The 20066-nt window shown below is 37.8% G+C and overlaps 1 protein-coding gene across 4 annotated transcripts in view; it reads right to left on the bottom strand.

The window, feature by feature from the left end:
* Window positions 1–20066, bottom strand: part of WWOX (WW domain containing oxidoreductase) — a 575077-nt gene that overhangs the window by 198787 nt on the left and 356224 nt on the right. The window contains exon 9 of one of the 4 annotated variants that reach the window (XM_087971628.1): window positions 420–726. The exons of the other annotated variants lie outside the window; for them this stretch is intronic. Within the exon in view, the coding sequence (XP_087827754.1) occupies window positions 721–726 (6 nt within the window). The 3' untranslated portion in view covers window positions 420–720. Of the gene's footprint in view, window positions 1–419; window positions 727–20066 lie in introns of those variants that run through there. 4 annotated transcript variants of the gene reach the window in all.

The raw sequence follows: 20066 nt of genomic DNA, 5'->3' as shown, positions 1-20066 counted from the left end.
CGACTGAACAACAACAAAAATCTAACCAGTCACATGACATTTTGAAATAACTTCTGGCTCTTCAATGGTTTTTCAGCTCTTGCAGTTTCCTTTCCTGAATGCTGTTGTAAGTCTTTCCATTGCAAGAGACTTTATGGTTCATACGGGAGAGGTAAAGTTGCTTGCTCTTTGTCTTTGAGGTTATGAATTAGACTCATTCATTCATTCATTCATTCATTCATTCATTCATTCATTCATTCATTCATTCATGATGCTTTCTAAAATGCTAGTTATAGAATGCCATGTTTTTTAGTTCAATCAACCATGAACAGATAACCCAAATGTCACACAAGTGTAAAAAAGCTACTGAGGAAAAATAGGAAAAACAGAAGTCAAAAAAAATTCATCAAAACTATGCAAAAATGCATCCAAAATTTGTTAGTTGTTCGTGATATTTAGTTTTATTATATAAATACAGGGCCATCTATACAGTAGATTGTTACGGTTGCTGTCATAAGAGTTTAAAGTTGTACACTTTAGAAAATAGAATAGAATAACAGAGTTGGAAGGGACCTTGGAGGTCTTCTAGTCCAACCCCCTGCCTAGGCAGAAAACCCTATACCATTTCAGACAAAGGGTTGTGCAATCTCTTCTTAAAAACTTCCAGTGTTGGAGCATTTACAACTTCTGGAGGCAAGTCGTTCCAATGATTAATTGTTCTAACTGTCAGGAAATTTCTCCTTAGTTCTAAAAAGAAAAATAAGTCAATTGTTGTAAACATTAAAAAAAGAAAAAAAAATATCTTTTGAGCAATGGACAAGATTCAACTCCCACTTGAAATGTATACTGATCCTATTTGTAAATAAATAAATAAATAAATCTTTCTACAACGGATTTTCCCCTTCATATTCTTCATTTTCTCATCTTGGAAAATGAAATGAAATGAAACCAACTGCACATTGAACAAACATGGCTTGGATCCCATCTGAAGCTTGAACGTGTTTGTATATTGTGGTCACAGCTCCCTGGACTCCAGGATACATTTGGGTCAAACTCAATATAACTTGTTTCTCAAGTCACAGGAGTTTGAAAAGGAAACCACACTAATAAAGGTTACTCCTAACTGATCTCAAAATGCAACAGCAGACTTATACTTTGGAATGTGATGGAAATTGATTTCCCAGAAATATGTGGCTTCTTGCCAACTAAAACAAATTATCCAGTTCAATTATTTAGGCTGGCAAGGCATTGGTAATTAATATTACCTTCTGAAGATAAAATGTCTGAAATTTTTACAGTAGACTTTCTGGGAAATAACCTATCTATTACATGTTAGTAGCTGTTGGGGATAAGCAATCAGGAACCAGGATTGTTCAAATGAGTTTATTCCATGATAGCTCTCTACGAGAATCTGAACTACTAACAGTCAAGGCAAATTGGTGGTAGATAAGAGTCAACGGAATTCAAGAGGGCTAATGTGATGACCCAGGGTGAGATACAAAACAAACACAGTCACAGAAAACAGGTGAAGCCCCTTTTATTCCTTCACTTTGCTTCCAAGCTCTGAATATTCTTGACGGAAGCCAAAAAACTCCCACACAAACAGTTACAAGAAGCTGGAAAAAAGCAACACAAACCAGGCAAGATAAGGGCTGGAAGACATCCACAGATAACACACACTGGGAAGGACGCCAAACTCAGAGAGGAATCTTAAACTAGAGATATTTCCATGCTTTGTTTCCAGTATTCACCCGTACACAGGTCCGTCCTCTTATTCAGTTGTCACGGCTGCAGCCCATGAAGGGGATCAAGGCCCTTTCCTCCCAAGTAGACCATGTCTCTCCCTTATCCTCTCCTGCCTGCGTGCCCTAGGATGAAGAGGGCCTGGGTCCTCCTCTGACTGCTCAGTCAGCCTCCTCCACAACCTCCGGAGCCACATCTCCACTCCCTGTCGGCTGTTCTCCTCTCCCTCGGAGTCAGTCTCCACCAGGAGCATGACAGGTGAACTTAGATCTCTTGTGGGCACAAAGGGACTCAAAACTGATGATGCGCTTGATCCTTCCCTTGGGCTCAGCCTGTCATCTCCTACAGTAGTATATATTACAGTCATAACTACATCATGACTCTGAGGGATGTGTGTATGTTTGATTTTAAACTCAAAAACTGGAAAGACCATCACAAATGTGGGACTTAAATTCTTCCCCATTGCTATGTTACCCCTCCCCCTGTTTTTTGTGCCCTGCCATTCAACAATAAGCCAGACTGGAAAGTCTCTTAATTCTATCTCTCGTTTGTAAGAAAATTTGAAACTTTTTAACTGGAAAGCAAAGAAAGCATGTTTCTTTTTTTTAAAAAAAGAAAGGGATCTATTATTAAATTTTTAAAAAAACCTCTGGCTGTCCTTTTACAAATTGATTGTAAACAAGTGAGTATATTGTATCACTTTTAAAAGATTAAAAATGGCTATTAAGCTCTAAATAGAATGTAAATCCCAGGAACGAGGCTGAAAAAGTATAAATAAATAAGATTGTGATCTATGATTATAAACTACCATAAATTCTACCCCATACTAGTAGAAGTCTCTTTTGATTTAAAACAAAGCAAAGCAAACTATGAATTTGAAATATTATATCAACTTCTGGATGTGGTACAAATCCATATATAATTTTGCAATATTAGAAGTGGATTCCAAATTGAGTTAAATAAATTCTATGTTGGGTTTGCTTTAATTTATCTGCTCAGTCTAAGTTCCACTTTCCGGGCCTAAGAGAAAAAAATGGAAATGCAGACTTATCTGATGAATGCTTACTCGAAATAAATGACCAGCACACAGAATTGCAAACTAAAAGGATTAATCCGATGGAAAAAATGGTGACAGCTTTTGGTTTTGCTCTAATATGACATTCAAGTGGAGTTTGACCCAAGAGACTGCAAATTCTATATTTTTTTCTATCCTCATTCTGTCATTTTTAATATTTTTATTAAATACTTTTAAAGTGTTAACTAATTTTGAAGGAGAATCTGGCATTCCTGGTCATTATTTCATGTGAAAATTCAGAGAAAGTTGAGTAAAAATAATTTAAAACAATATAGAGTATAAATAATTTAAATAAGTGGAGACTACAAATGCTAAGGAGTGATCAGCTTCTGATATGTAGAAAACGTTTACACACATTTCTGCAAACTTATAGCTCCTGACTTGTCTGAAAAAATCTCAGTTATATATTTTGCTTTCTGATATATAGGGATTATTATGGTGCTTCTTGAAAACATCAATTAACTTTTGTTTTCTAGGCAATGATACCTTTAGTACAATGAATGATAACAAATTGCAAAGGCTATTAAATCCTTAGTGATTTTTTAAATTTTTTCTCCCACCCCTTACTTATTTACTTTATTTATTTTAGAACTGAAAAAGAATAAATTGAATCATCAACAGTAAAGGAAGAAGGGGCCAAGAAAAGTGCTTTGGAAAAGATATTCAAATGGTGCAATGTGTCCCTACGAAGATAAGGTTTGTGCAAACCCATGGTATTTGTTGTAGTGCTCTATGCAAGTGAAAGTTGGACTTTGAAAAAATGGAATAGGAAGAGTATTGACACCTTTGAACTTTGGTGTTGGAGACTATCGACTCCGGAGATAACCAAGAAAACAAACTGCCGGCTCATCAAACAAATCAACCCAAAGAATTGAAGAAGCTTCTTGGATGAGAAGTGAAATGTTTTCAAAGAAAAAAAAAATCCAAGAAAGTCCAGTTGCCTTTTGAAAAAGCACCTTTGGGACAACCATGATCTGGATGATTGAGAATCCCCATAGACAAATCAACCCGAAGTTCTTACTTAAGGCACAAAAGACCAGGCTGAGATTATCCTATTTCAGACACATTGTGTGAAGAACCCAGCTTTCTGGCTCTAATGTTGGGAAAGGCAGAAGGAGAAAGAATAAAAGGTTGATGAGCAGGAAGGTGGATAGACTAAGTCACAATGGTGATGTGTACATCATTGGAAGACCTGAAAGAAAGATTAGATATATATTTTCATGAAGAGTGTCTATATGGTCTCTAGGAGTTGAAAATTATTTTCTTTCTCTTTCTTTCTTTCTTTCTTTCTTTCTTTCTTTCTTTCTTTCTTTCTTTCTTTCTTTCTTTCTTTCTTTATCTTCTATCTATCTATCATCTTCTATCTATCTCTTCTATCTATCTTATCTTTCTATCTATCTATCTATCTATCTATCTATCTATCTATCTATCTATCTATCTATCTATCTATCTATCTATCTATCTACCCTGTTTCTCCAACAATATGGCCTCTCCCAATAGGAAGTCCCAGCATGTTTTATAGGCATGAAATGAAATTAAGCCCCTCCCCCCAAATTAAGGCCTATATTAAAACATGGGAAATGGGGGGGAATGGTGGGGGGGGCTTGCCGTTAGGAAGTACTTTTGTTGCACACCTGGATATGGTGCTGCCTGTGTTGACCCCGATACGAAGTGCCCCACCAACGCCGAGGTCAACATCCAAACCATCGCCGCCCGCCCGAAGATGCAAGGGGGGGGAATTAAGTCACCCCCCGAAAAGACGGCCTAGCCATTTTTTCGGGGCTCAAAAAAAATAAATAAGACCCGGCCTTATTATATGAGAAACACGGTATCTGATTTAGCTAAGTTCCAGTGATTACAACTGAGATTTTCATCTATTATCTCACAAATGAAGAAAATAAAATAAAATGCCATTATGACTGCTGCATACAAATGCCTCCAACTGGAGTGATTTCAATGTAGTTTCATTTGTTCTAGATGAAAAATGACATTTATCAAACATGCAATTTGATGGATAATATATTTATGGAATAAATAAAATATTAACCAGCAAGGAAATCCATTCTGATTATGCTACTTGATGTTCCAGTACATGTTACAAGTAATCAGAAATCCTCAAAGGAACCTTCCACTTGTTTTTTTTTAAATATTGTTAAGTAAAAGTGTTAAATATGCTGTCCCAACCCTAGCACGGATGTTGAGGATTTAAATAGATGCTTGTGCGGGTGAACAACAGAACAGGTCAGAAGGAAACAACGACCTGCCTTGCGTGAGACCAAAGTGAGAGGAAGCTTGACTCTCATACTCAGTTGATGCATCATTTGGGGCCACAGATGTTCTCACTGGGGAAAGACCCTTCTAACTGAAAGTGCTTGCAGAAGCAGTCTTGGAAACAGAAGTCACAGGCAGTGGTTTGCTGTCTTGTTGTCTTTCCGATGGGAAACTTCAGCACAGTCATGTGCATCATACCTTGGACAGCATACCTGTCCAAACCAAGCATGCCTTCTTTCTTCTTTCAGGAAAGCCAAACCTGTCACCTAGGGTTGTGTGCCTGAATTGCATTCAGAGTTGTTTTAGTAGGAAGGGTACAGAACAGGTTGTGCCACTGTCTTCTTTTGCAACGTTCATCTTTCTGTCTTCTTCTGCATTCATCCACTCCATTCAACGTTCATCCACTGTCTTCTTTTGCAACGTTCATCCTTCTCTTTTCTTCTGACTTCGTCCACTCCATTCAATGTTCATCCACTGTCTTCTTTTGCAACGTTCATCCTTCTCTTTTCTTCTGACTTCGTCCACTCCATTCAATGTTCATCCACTGTCTTCTTTTGCAACGTTCATCCTTCTCTTTTCTTCTGCATTCATCCACTCCATTCAACGTTCATCCACTGTCTTCTTTTGCAACGTTCATTCTTCTCTCTTCTTCTGACTTCATCCACTCCATTCAACGTTCATCCACTGTCTTCTTTTGCAACGTTCATTCTTCTCTCTTCTTCTGCATTCATCCACTCCATTCAACGTTCATCCACTGTCTTCTTTTGCAACGTTCATCCTTCTCTTTTCTTCTGCATTCATCCACTCCATTCAACGTTCATCCACTGTCTTCTTTTGCAACGTTCATCCTTCTCTCTTCTTCTGAATTCATCCACTCCATTCAACGTTCATCCACTGTCTTCTTTTGCAACGTTCATCCTTCTCTTTTCTTCTGCATTCATCCACTCCATTCAACGTTCATCCACTGTCTTCTTTTGCAACGTTCATCCTTCTCTCTTCTTCTGAATTCATCCACTCCATTCAACGTTCATCCACTGTCTTCTTCTGCAATGAGTCATGGCAACACCCCTTACCTCTCCTAGCAGGGACTCCTCCAACTACAAATCAGATTTTGTTTTTGTTTAATTTAAGAAAAAAACCTACTGAAACTTTTTTAAAAATTATATCCATCTAACCATAAAAAATGTTTGTGTGTGTGTGTGTGTGTGTGTGTGTGTGTGTGTGTGTAAGGCAGAACTAAAATTCTCAATTTCCCAGGTTCTAGCCTAACCACTATACTAAATTGTCTGTCCCATGCAAATTACTTTGTTAATTAACCTGTTGGAAGTTTAAACCCACCCCACTCCTAGGAAAATGAAATATTTTAGGATATACTAAAAAGGCAGAATATTTCCCCTAAAAGAATAGTAGAAACTCAGAGAGGCAGAAACTCATCACCACCACCCGCTAATAGGCCATTACTCTGGCCTGGGACAGTCTGTTTTACATAACAAAGATCTCCAGGTAGAGCGATAGGAATTGCCCAAAGCCCTTTCATTACATCATCATCCAGTAAGGCTCAACCAAGCCTGGGACTCAGGACAGCCTACAGAGTTGCCCTTGCATGGCCCCGTGGGAGTCTGACAACCAATCAGAATACAAGCTCAAATTCAAATCCTAACAGAGGGCATAAAACCCAGAGGACTCTCAGCATCTTTTTCCTTTTTTTCTGCCCAGGAACCCATCCTGTTCATCAATAAACCATCTTTCCAAGCAGTCACCATGTTTCCAGTGTCTTTCTTCCCCACTTGGAACTGAACCCAGAAGGATATTTCTTCCAACAAAGCAAAGCTGTTTAGATTAAGAAACCAAAAATAAAAATAATCAGGGACTTCGGATAATTTTATAAGAAGAAAAATACACATCCTAAAGCAAACAATTCTGAACACCTATTAACAGAGTAGATATGCTTCTGGCATTGGAATCTGGTTTTGCTCCATTGCTTTTAACTCTTATAAGCGGTCAAGAGTCAAATATGAATGGATGGCTATACTATAAAAATTCAAACCATACAGAAAATGCACTGTTCTGATTTCATTGCATAGATTGTGGAATCTAATTTCCCAAACTGCTGGATCTGTGATCATTTCCACCAAAGGTGCTAGTGTGCTCCAGTGTTTCTAATAATCTTTCCCTAACAGTAAGGATTGTTAGCAAGTTTACCAGAAACACAATGCATTTATGTGCGAGATTGCACCACGGTAATCCTGTAGATGAAGAAAAAGAAATGATTCCTCAAGCAGATCCCAGATCGCTCACTTCTTTTGAAGCAAGACCTTCATTAAAGAAGAACAAAGGCACTTTGGTGCCTGAGGATGGGTGAGATAAAAACGTATTGTTGTCATTATTCAAGCATGATGGGTGTGATATAAATGCGCATTAACACATAAAATAAGTTCGGTTTCATATTTGCTGCCATAAAAGCATGAAAGAATTTCTAACCGCCGCCTTGCTTTAAAATAGGAACGGGGCTTCGAACAGAAGCTGACTTTCCATATTGCAAATCTTAATTTTGCCAACCCAAAGAGGGAGTATAAGCTTAAAGGCCTGAATTTAACAAACCTAATTATCAAGGCTTAATTAGTGCCAAGGGTAAAGCTTCATGGAACACCTGCAGACTTAATTTATGTCCTGACAGAGAGGAACAAGTGTTAATGGGCTGTATTTATGTTAATACCTGAACCTTAGAAAACCAGTGGGATAACTCAGTCTTATGTTGCAAGTTACAGGACAAACTTAAAAGTTAATTTAAAAACCACTCCTTAGAGTTCTTTCTTTGTTTTCTTTCTTGGAGAGGATGAGTAGAAATCTCATTTGCAAATTAGTAGCACTAAAGTAAGTGCCGTTGTTTGATCGGTTCAACAATTAATGCCTTCTTTATCTTCTAGGGTGAAACAAAACAAAAACGATGTTGTATTTGCTCCCCATCAACAGATTTGTCATCTGTAGCCCCACAGGCTTCCCAGCTACCCAATTCTAATAATTCACCTCTGGAATAATAGGATTGGAAGGCACGTTGGAGATCTTCTAGCCTAGGGCTGTCAAACTTGCAGCCCATGGGCCAGATGTGTCATGCGCTGGCTCATGCCCATGCCCGGTTTAGCGAAGGGGGGAAAAGTCAAGATATATCATGTGATGCCTCCGTGACACTGCGAGTTTGACATTCCTGTTCTAGCCCAATCTCCTGCTCAAGCAGTTGACTGTACAGTCTCTTTTTGAAAACCTCCAGTGATGAAGGACCCACAACTTCTGGAGGCAAGCCATTTCACTGATTAATTGTTCTCACTGTCAGGAAATTTCTCCCTAGTTCTAGGTCGAATCTCTCTTTAATGATATTCCACCCATTACTTCTGATCCTGGTACTTCTTGTTCTGCTCACAGCTGCTTTGTAGAATAAAGTGACAGCCCCTCAAGTACTAGAAAACCTCTGTCTTGTCACCCCTCTTTATTAGACTAAAAATATCTAGTTCACTCAATCTTTCATCATATGGTTTAGCCTCCAGACTTATCATCATGGTTGCTCTTCTCTGCATCTTTCTTGGGTCACAACTTTTTTTTTTTGTAATGTGGTGATCAGAACTGGACACAGCATCCCAAGTGTGGTTTCACTAACGCAGTATTATTAGAAATTAGTATTACTGAGTAATTGCCTAGAGTTTAAACAATATTTTATTTTTGAGCCTCTGTACAGGACCACCACATATGCAAAAAAGTTCCTTCTTTTTTTTGCATTTCCAGCAATTCGGACTCATATTGGGGTGCATCTCAAAAATATTGGCAGATAATTAAAATTTGGCTAGAACAAATGACAAAAGAGCAGATCAAATATAAACAATATTTTATTACACAAGTTGTATGTCTGCTGAACACTACTAGGGTTATGATTAAGCCAATGAAATACCTCAGTCTTTTCATATTTAAGATGGCAAAACTGAAACAAAACATCTACATTTTCTTAAACCCCCTTCTACAGCTTCCCATAAACTAAGCCTAGTCTTGACTGATGGGAAGGGTATGGTTAGGCCACAACTGCTGATGAGTGTAGAATTTCACTGATAGTTTCATTTTGTTCGGAAACCAATATTTCAGAACAATTCGTGCCATGTGTGAAATGGAATACAAGTTGACAAAATGGAAACAAGTCCCATTCATTAGATGAATTCTGAGAATTCTGATATAAATTCCAGAGATGTTTAGTCATCGACTTTTCATCAACACAGATGGTGTGAAACGCTTAAAAAAAGTATGTTTCGATACAAATACAAACAACTTTCATGATTCATGTGATTCGTACTTTTGATTTAAAATATTAATGCATAAGTACTTTGATCCTTCTATGGTATTTTCTGGTTGTCAAAATAGTTTCTCCACAATAAAGAATCAACTATCCAGATATGACTGGTTTTGAAACCTGTTAACTGGTCGATTGCATTTGAAGAGAAAAATGAAGAATACTCAGTATTAACAGGGAAACCAAATGATATATAAAGCCGGAAGTGACAAGTTATAAATAGATATAAATATCTTCAAAAATATACTTTAATTAATTCCTTAGCAAGAATGTATTCACTCTTTGTAATACAGAGCCATCCTTACTGCAAACCTATTTGCTACTCTCTTGGAAATCCTTTAATGATTTGGTTCAGCAGTTTCATTTACTTTATGTTCATAATTCTTATAGGAAGAATGGACAAAGAAAAAGGGGGATTTATGTGGTTTTCATTCTTATTTTTTTCCCACTGTTTCTATATTCTTCAACTATATTCTTACCTTAATTTCTAGCTGAGAAAGAATTCCTACAGGTTAAACTCATCCATGACTCTTAAACTACAAGAACTAAGGAAGGCAGATCATAAAATAAATAAGCAATAAGAATTAAATGTAAAAATAAAAGTGTGTGTGTGTGTGTGTGTGTAACAATCTTCACATTAATATTTCTCAGCAATTTTCTTCACGTTAATATTTCTCAGCAATTTTCTTCTCAGCATTTTTGGAGGGGAATCAAATGCACACTGTGAATGATGCAAGCATCATATTCACGTATAATCTCACGTATAATCAAGATCACACTAACAAGATTTCTGGCAAGAGACTTATTGGTTAAATTTACTGCTTTTTTAAACATCTATTGGAAGCTCGAAAGCCGAGACAGCAGGAACATGAAAATATTTTGAAGTCCACTGGGTTTTCAAACAAGAGTAACACTTGGGTCCATTAGCAGCTGCAGATTCTGACTGAAGAGTTAAAGAGTTGCATCCAGATGCTCAGCCAAACCAAGGGAGAGAACAAATGCACCCAGGGGTGAGCTTCTAAAAGGTCAGCAACAGGTTCTCTTCCCGGTTACTGGGTGGGTGTGGCCATGGTGGGCGTGACCTAGTAGGCCTCCTGCACCACAGCATTTTCCCCTTCTCCAGGCTCCCGAGGGAGGGCAAAAACTGGGAGGGTGAAAATTGCCTATCCTGGGCTCCGGAAGCCCTCTGGAGGGCTGGAAACGGGCCCATTTCCAGACTTCTGGAAGTTCCGGGAGTTTCCCCCCCTCCCCATTCCCCCCCCCCCCCGTCAGCCTTCAAGATCCTCTACTACTGCTTTGCATCTTTTGGATCTTCTACTACTGCTTTGTATCTTTTGGCTGCCATAAGTAATGGGGGGGAGGAGGGGGGATAACGTCTGGGAAGAGAGCTGGAGGTGTTACATTCTTGTGTGGTGTAAATGAGGAGAGGGGGGAGTATAAATTCCTGCTCTTAAGTTTCTATTTCTCGCTTAGCTTTCTTTTCTCTGCACAGCTGCAAATCTTTATCAAAATATGCCAAGGTCAACGGACAGAGGCCTCATCACCACCCGAAGATGCCCACATGATCATATTCACAACTTTTAATTGGAAGAATCATTTGAACTATGAGGGGTGGGAACGTTTCCAACACTTTGTATATGTGATCTGCGCGCCTAATTTCTCAGATTCAGAATTCTACTGATGTTACCACTTCAAATTCAGTAAAAGTTATCTTTGCTCTAATCTAAAGAGTCTAAGTTTTCTTTCTTGAATTTTGAATGGAGCACCACCTGACACCCCCTCCCCGAGCCTTCGTGCAGGCCCTGCACTTCCCTCACATCCAAAAGGGGCCGCGTGGAGACTCCTGGGAGGGAGGGGAGGGGAGGGGAAGGGTGGGAGGGCCCACCCAGGGGTGGGATTGGGCAGTTCTCCGAATCAACCATAACATTAGCAACAGGTCCTTTCCGAACCCGGGCGAATCCGTAGCAGCCCATCCCTGACTGTACCCATTCTCTCTTTTCTTTCTGCACAAGCTCAAATGGAGAGTAGCTCCTGATCACAGTTTGTAGCAAACACACAGTTGTCTGCTCCAGCTGAAAATGAGAAACTGTAGTTTGTTACGCACTGAAAATTGGCCACTGGGAATTCTTTCATTATTCATGGAGGAGGAAAGAGATAAGGAATTCATTAGTTTGATATGCTTGTGAATCTTCCAAAGGTTCTTTTCTTTTTTTCTTTTCAAATGGTTGAATGAGCAGAATTGAAATAGGTGGCTGTGTCTATATGTGATTATTACAGTATTATTATTATTATTATTATTATTATTATTATTATTATTATTATTATTATTATTATTATTATTCCTCGATTTACAACAGTTTATTTAATGACCATTCAAATTTACGACAGCACTGAAAAAAGTGACTTATGATTGTTTTTCACACAACCATTGCATGATCCAAAATCAGGCACTTGACAACTGACTTATTTTTATGACCGTTGCAAGTTTCTGAGGGTCATATGATCACCTTTAGTGAACCTCTGGCATGTAATGTCAATGGGGATGCCTGATTTACTTAGCAACCATGCACTAAGTTAATGACTGCAGCAATTCACTTAACAACGGTGGCAAGAAAGGCTGTAAAATGGGGCAAAACTATCATAAGTGGTGGTAGTTTATTAAGATTGTTAAGTGCAAATAGAAATGCATGCTATTTCCACAGCAAGGAAATAGTAAAGCAGAAACAGTTAAGTTGCTTGCTTTATTCAAAGAGGAGAAGATATTTAATTATGTTTTTTTTATTTGGATATAAAAAAAAATTGGATATTTTATTCTGGATTTTGTGCTCATGATGAAAACAAATTGAAACTTTTGACTTTGCCGATTAGATAGATTTGTTGTTATAGAAGTGACTAGTTATATACTAATGTGTGAAAGCAAAATGTTTTTTTTTTTTAAACAAGTTTTATTAATTTTTAAAACACACAAATTATCATTATTCATTACATGTTTAAACCTTTTTTCATTGTAAATTTAACAAGTCAGATAAATTATGATTCTGTTTTAAACCATTTCCATATAACATACCAAAACCTCTTATTCAATTTCTCTTTACTTCTCTTTACTCTTATTCAATATCATTATTATTATTTCATCTATTTCTTTCTGACTTAGTTACCATTATTCTCATTCTATATTTCTACAAGTTTTTACTAATTCTCCCCCAAAAACATATACACACAACACACAAAACATAAAAAAATCTTTTGGGAAAGTAACTTGGACCCAGGTGTCTCTCTCTCACGGACTTCAATTATATTCATGCTCATCTTACATATCATTACTTATTTTATTTACCATTCTAAGCCTTCTATATTAACTTCTCCACATATTTCACCCTTCTTAATTCTATCTTAATTAATCATCTTAGTTTGAATCATTATATTTGTATCTTTTGTCCATTTTTTATCATCCCTTTGTCTCATTCCTTATAAAAAAGAAGAAAATAAGATTCTCCTGAAATCATTAATCAGAGTATGATGCCTTTCTATCTCCCCCCTAAGTTAGTCAAATTAATCTTTAAAATAATATCCAATACCCAATCCGATTTTGCTTGGTACATTCTATCTAACTAATACATCCAAAATAATTAAGTACATAATTAGACAATAAATCCAAATATTAAAAAAAAGATACTATAATAAAAATTTTATAATAACATCAATACCATAATCTTATTAAACTCTTTAATTAAAACAGTATTCTAAACCTCCCTATTATTAAATTTTAAAGCCAATCATTTTTAAACATTTTAACATTTTAATCTCTTATCAACTCTTAAACCATTACAATACTACCATCTCATCTTATGTACCTTGCAAAATCTTTTAAAAAATTATACTTTATCCATTATCCATAAAAATTTCTTTTTTCCATTTAATTTCAAAACATTGTAGCTTTTCTCCACCTTTTCCCTTTCTTTCTTCTCCCAACAAACCTTTCTACCCCCTTCTTCTAACCTCTGCCTTACCGGCTTCCCTTCTCTGTCGTATTCCTTTTCCCTTTTGTTTACTATCATCATATTGGTTTTGCACCTTATTTTTCCCTTTCTTAAATGTTTTTTAGATCTTAAGTCCTTTAGTTTTCTTCTTTTCTCTCTTCCTTCTTTCTTGATCAAATTCTGAGATTCATTAAAAATGGCTCCTTCCTTTCTTTCTTGTTCCTCTGCTGTCTTCATCTGTTGTAATGTTTGTTGATAGTTAGTAAGTGCCATTTCTAAAAAAGGAAAGCTTCTTCCACACCATCTTTACCATTTTTTTGCTTGTTCATATTCTTTTCTTAGTTCCTCAACAGAAAGCGCCATTATAAATCTTTTCTTTTCTTTTCCCTTCTTTCTTCTTACAACAACCAGAATATTCAAAAGAAAAAAAAAAAAAAAAACAGTCCCAAAGTTATCAGTCAGTCCAAACCAAGGCAGAGTTCTCACTTTCTCCTTCTGGGGTAATATCAATCAAAGAGAAAGAAAGTCCAAATCTGTTTAAAATCTTATTGCAATATCTTCTAGTCTTCAAATCCTTAAGGCATCTGCTCCAACAAAGTCTTAGTATACAAATATTTTCTTTTTAATCCTCTCTCTTCCCACTCATCGCTAAAACCAATTTTCACCTAAAAAAATAGGTTTCTTAATATCCAGTTATTTATTCCAGTAGGAAAAGAGGGAAAGCTATCCTTTCAGCACCATCAAACAGCCGCTTTTTTCCTCTTCTGGCAGGTATTATTCAGAAAGTCATACTTTTCAGGAATTTTATTAAATATGTCTTAGAGTCCTAGGAGCCAAGAAAAACTTTCTCCTCTCAAGCACTTTCTCCACTTCCTCCTGCGCATTCTTACCCGGCTGCCAGCTTCTTTGTGGCGGCCATTACGGACCGCCGCTGCACCGTCCTGGGAAAGGGGGTTCTACTGCCGGGAGGGGGTCTGCAACACCCCAAACCCCTCTCCGGATCCCCCTACCTTCAGCTGCCCCCTGCAGGGCAGCTCTAGCTCGCACCCGCCTGGGTCGGAGCCCCAGAAGCGGCTAGCGGGCAGGGATCGCGCAGCTTCGCAAATCCCTGCCGCCATGAAGCCGACAAACCGGAAGTTCCCGAAAGCAAAATGTTGATGCTGTAATGTTGTTATCTTGTACTGTGCTAAAAAGAGTTGGAAGTCAACATTTTTTTCTTTCTTTCCTTGTACCTCATATTTCCTTTCCCCCTCTCTTTTTCCTTCCTATTTTTTACGTATTTTATACATTGATAAAACAACAAAAGTCATGAGTAAAATGGGGCCAAGCTCACTTAACAAATGTCTCACTTAGCAGTGGAGCTTTGGGGCCTTTATTGTGGTCGTAAGTCAAGGACTACCTGTATTATCTTTGAATCAGTGTTGATCCTTGATAAATGCCTGCAACTTTTTGGTGGGGGGCAAGATTTTGGAAGCGGTTTGCATTGCCTCCTTCTCACGTGGGTGAGTGAATTAGCCCAAGGTCACTCTGCTGGCTTTGTATCTAAAATGGGCTTATAAATCACAACCTCTCAGTTTGTACTCTGATACCTTAACCATTAGAGCAAAGTATCCAACCTTGGCCACTTTAAGAGTTCTAGGACTTCAACTCCCAGAATTCCCCAGCCATGGGGAATCCTCAGCTCTTAAAGCTACCAGGTTGGAAATCCCAGCTCTAGACCAAACTGGCTGTCACATGTATTATACATGTATTATACATAATACCTTATGCCACCAGACTTGAAATTCTAGACCTAGACAACCTAGAACTACACCGCCTTTGGTCTGATCTAAGTATAGTACATAAAATTATATATTGCAATGTCCTACCTGTCAATGAATACTTCAGCTTCAACCATAACAATACAAGAGCACACAATAGATACAAACTCAAGGTAAACCACACCAAACTTGATTGCAGGAAATACGACTTCAGTAACAGAGTGGTCAATGTCTGGAATAGTCAACCTAACTCTGTGATTTCTTCCCCAAACCCCAAAAACTTTAACCTTAAACTGTTTACTATTGACCTCACCCCTTTCCTAAGAGGTCTGTAGGGGAAGTGCATAAGCACACCAACGTGCCTACCATCCCTGTCCTATTGTTTCTTTCTTTTCTTATATGTATCCATGCTTATACTTATATCTGTTATCTTATAATTACTTGACAAAATTAAAAAATAAAAATAAATGAAAAAATATTATAGCTTATCTTTGGTTTACTTCTCCAAATTATGTTGTGTGTACTCAGCCAACTTATTATACTAAAACATAAAAGCAAATTTCAGTTAGTGTCTTGTCTGAATCTGTGAACTTAACATGGATTAATTTGACTCATCTTCTAAAGATACTTTTAGGATTTGTGAACCAGGGCTGGGGTTACGATTATAGGAATTATAACAAGTGTGTGCACTTACACACACACACACACACACACACACACACACACACACACAAGAAACACATCCAGATACTGGCTTCTGAGATTAGTTTACTTAAACCAAAATGCCAATACATGCCTGACTGATCTTCTCGAGCAAGGCAACCCCTTTGCTCTAAAATAGTTATTGCTGTTTTATAACAGGATTTTATAACGCTTGAGAAACTAGTGGGCAGCTTGTTAACCATAACAGCTGAATCATAAAATGCACTGGAGGATTTCTGAAACTGATTTATCTTATCTATTAGATCGGTATGACTGGCCTTTACATCTAAATATATCTTCTTTAAGCCATATATTATTATTCAATGCACTACCTCAGAGATCAAGCTAGATCGGGTACATGTTTTATTTGGAAGTAACTATATTGCACTGGGGGATTACACTGGCTTGAAGTGAAAACTCCTTCCAGGAATTGCTCGCCAGAGCAGATCTGCCAATTTTTTTTTAGTTGATACTTCAATTGCAGTTGGACGCCATGAGAATATGCCACTCAGAATATATCGTATACAATAGCTCCTTGACCAAGTATAGAGATGTATTTGCTTCATCTAGTTATGGCTATGACGAGAAAGAATAAACAATAAACCATATCTCCTAGAATAAGGAAGTCGGTTTCAAGAGTGTGCCTCATTGATTTCGGCCAAATCACAAAATTGCATCTCACTTATTTTGGCCATGTCATATAAGAGAATTCATCGGAGAAAGCAGAGTTGGCAGTAAAAGGAAACCAGAACCTGGTAGCTGGACAGCATCAAAGCTGAAACCAGCCAGAACACAGAACAACTCAAGGAATGAGTGCAAGACTGGAAGAGATGGAAAGACTTGATCCCTGGAATTGCCAAAAGTTGGACAGGACTGAGTGGATAACCTCCCCTTCCTCCCCCTCCTCCTCCTCCTCTTCCCCCTCCTCAGATTCCTGATAACGTGCCTGATTTTTGAAATCTGGACCTTAGACCAGACTGAATATGGGATGCTGCCTTTGTTTCTTGAAACTGGTTGTTTGTTTGGACTGTTTATGGACTTTTGATTCTGGGATTCAATCAGAACATTGCCACTGGTTGGTTTTCTATGAATTAAATTGGATTTTACAACTCTCCGAGCAATTGTAAAGTTTGCATCCCTGCAGTTACTGATCCAATTAGTTTACATTCTTCACGGATCTGAGCCAAGCTGCAAAATCATGCTTTTTGTTTCTCAATGGAAATCTATGACCATAACATGTACTGGTATCTTCCTTTTCTATCATAATAATGGCCTCCAGGCCGTTTCACCTACAAAATGACCAGCAAATTGGTCATAGTGGGTCATTAACCACTGAATCCATTGAACCTTATAGCCTACGCCAAGAAGGCCATTAACCACTCTGAAGACTTCTGTTAGATGACCTTGGTAAGATCACATTTGGAACTTAGTGGAATAACATATATTTTGCCTCCTGAAGTTTCCAGTTTCAATTGATAACATCCCCAAGTGGAACTGAAAAACTGTCCGGTATACTGTAAATGTGCTTTGTTAAAAGATGTCTTAGACAGACAGTGGTGTATTTGATGGCATCTTCCTGATTTTCTTTGCAGTGAGATCACAAATGGTCCTAATCTGTATCTATGTTTGTTTATGCTCTGAGAATGTTTCATCATTCTTAGCACCTTAGAATACTAAGGTGACAACATGGCTAATTGTACTATGGTTTAACTCACATCTAAGCAAAGATGAGTGTTAGTATGGGCTGAACTAGTATGGATCTTCTAAAGGCTTCAATCAAAACAAACAACTGAATATATTCACTTCCTTTGCACTTCCTTGCCTGAAACTCAACCTTGATCTGTCCCTGGTAAATATATCCTGTCTGCTGTCTTGAGGAGGAATTAGTATTGCTCCGGGATCAGGTATCAGTTTCCAGCTGTTGGTGAAGAACTTGAGGTCACCACCTCTCTGAGAAAGGACATAGTTGGTTCGCATGATAATATATTGTTTTTTTTCCCCATAGTCCAAGAAAGTAGGAGTAACTGTTTTTTCTGGAACAAAAACTAAATGCATGTCTGAATTTCAAGATCATGATTTGTCTGGCAATGTAACTAGGCAACATTTGGCCAACCTATCCAATTCAATGCAAATTGATGCTTACCCTCTGACTTGGTGTGCTTGTAGCTGAGATTTCTTCCAGGTTTTGTGGATGTCTCTTGAACACCCAAATTGTGCACTGGGAAGCTAGCACTAATATAGGACCTCTTTTTCTTGATTACCATTTAAAAGAAGTCTGTAGCAACCAAATCTGGGGGAAAATCTGGCTACAGACAACACTGTATAGAATCAGTAAGAGACTATCTGTTCACTAATCTGTTTCCTTTAGATTTCTCTTTCTTTTAACTTACAATATTTAGGAACCACCCCCAAACTACAATTACAACCACAAAATACTCAACTCTCATTGAGTGGCCAACAATAACTCCAATAATGGTCACTGATAATGATAATAGACTACCTATAAAGGTCTTTGAGACATAACCAGAGTACAAAGGCACTACTGTTTTAACTTGGTTATGGAAAGCACAGCCTTCCCTTCACATTATGCCAATTTCATCAGTGTGAACCTCAACACATTCATGAAACAGGTTGCAATAAGTTTCTCTTTCTCCACACATCCAATGTAATTTAATAACCAGTTCTTTTGTGGGATTCAGAGGACACCCATGAAATCTAAGGCAATCCTAATGTGCATTTTCACGACCATCCAAAAATTCCTGCCTCAGGGATCCTCACTGTTTTAAAAGGATGAACCAAGTTATGTTGTGAACAACAGATACACAGAAATGCTGTTAATAAACTCTAGTGTGTTCCCCAGGTCAAATTCTTCAACTGGGATGTGGAACCTTCCTGAAGTAAATTTCATTTTGACATAAGCAAGGAGCACAGCTCTCCAAAATGCATCTACGAGCACTGGATTTTAAGCTGAGATCCATCAGATCTTTGGCATGTCTCTCCTACTTGAAATTGATGAGTTTCTGTGTCAACACCCTCCATTAGCCATCTTTCATGCTCTGAAGGCCCTTCTTGGCCAATTTAACAAAGAAGGATGTTCTACAAAAGAGACAAGTTATCTGCTAATGACAGGCAATGGTTCAATATTTTATGCCACCTTAAAAAAGTTTTCAGTAACTGAAGGTGTTCTCACATTAATTCTTTGCATCAATTATTGACAGGGAATTTAATTTAAAGGCGAGTAGTCAGTAACCTAGGGGTACTCTTTTAAATAATTTATAATTGCTGCATAGGTGTAATCATATTGCTATTGATTAAGATCCATTCGCTTCTATCCGCCCAGCGTTCCTTATGCTAATTAATTTAAGTGATATCACCCTTTTAACACTGTATTTCTTGGTAAGAGGAACTCATTATAAAAATAATTTAATAAAGGCCATCTTTTACAAGTTCATTTGATTAATACCTTGTGTGTCCATGGAGGGAGAGGGAGAGGGGACGAGGAAAATGTGAGTAAGAACATTAAGCTAGAAACCGAAAGCACATATAGACATTACAGTACTGACGGATTATTGCAGGGAGAGATTCAGACCACTTGTGAAGATCATGGATACATTGGTGGTGCATAAATGCACACCCCAAACAGCCTCCCAAAGCCTATATGTTTTTCTGTTGAAATATTTTCTATAAGTGACTCCCTTCCCTTGTACCACCATCATTTAGAACATAAATTATGTTTATGCCTCCAGGCTGGATACAAAAGCCAAGAAAAGCAGAAGAAATTTTAATTCTAAAGACATCTATGTACAAAAGACATTTAAGGGCTGTAGTAAAAGTATCCACAGAACACTACGGAGAACACTAAAAGTATCTACTACGGAGGTGATGATATTATACCCAAGCAACTATCAAAAGTAATTGCAACAGATGGTAAAACAATTTTGCACACCTAAACCACATAAAAATCCACACAAACCACACTGCAGCAATTAACTGGACAGGGCAGGATAAGGAATTGCAGACTTCAAAGGGCCAATGAAACACACACAGTTGGGAAGACGTCAGGAACCCAGATAAGCCTTGACAAACAAAGATAACTCACAGTTTGCTTCCAGCAATTTTGCTGTGCATAGCTTGCCTTTTTAAACACTGTTTTCCCAGCTTCAGCTAATGAAGGGAATCAGGGCCCTTTCCTCCCCCGTAAGCCACACAACTGTTGCTCCCTTCTC

This window comes from Notechis scutatus, chromosome 9 (assembly GCF_049901735.1).
Source record: "Notechis scutatus isolate UNSWTSFEM ecotype Mainland chromosome 9, rNotScu1.2, whole genome shotgun sequence".
NCBI lineage: Eukaryota > Metazoa > Chordata > Lepidosauria > Squamata > Elapidae > Notechis > Notechis scutatus.
This window is presented reverse-complemented; position numbering and strand designations above follow the sequence as displayed.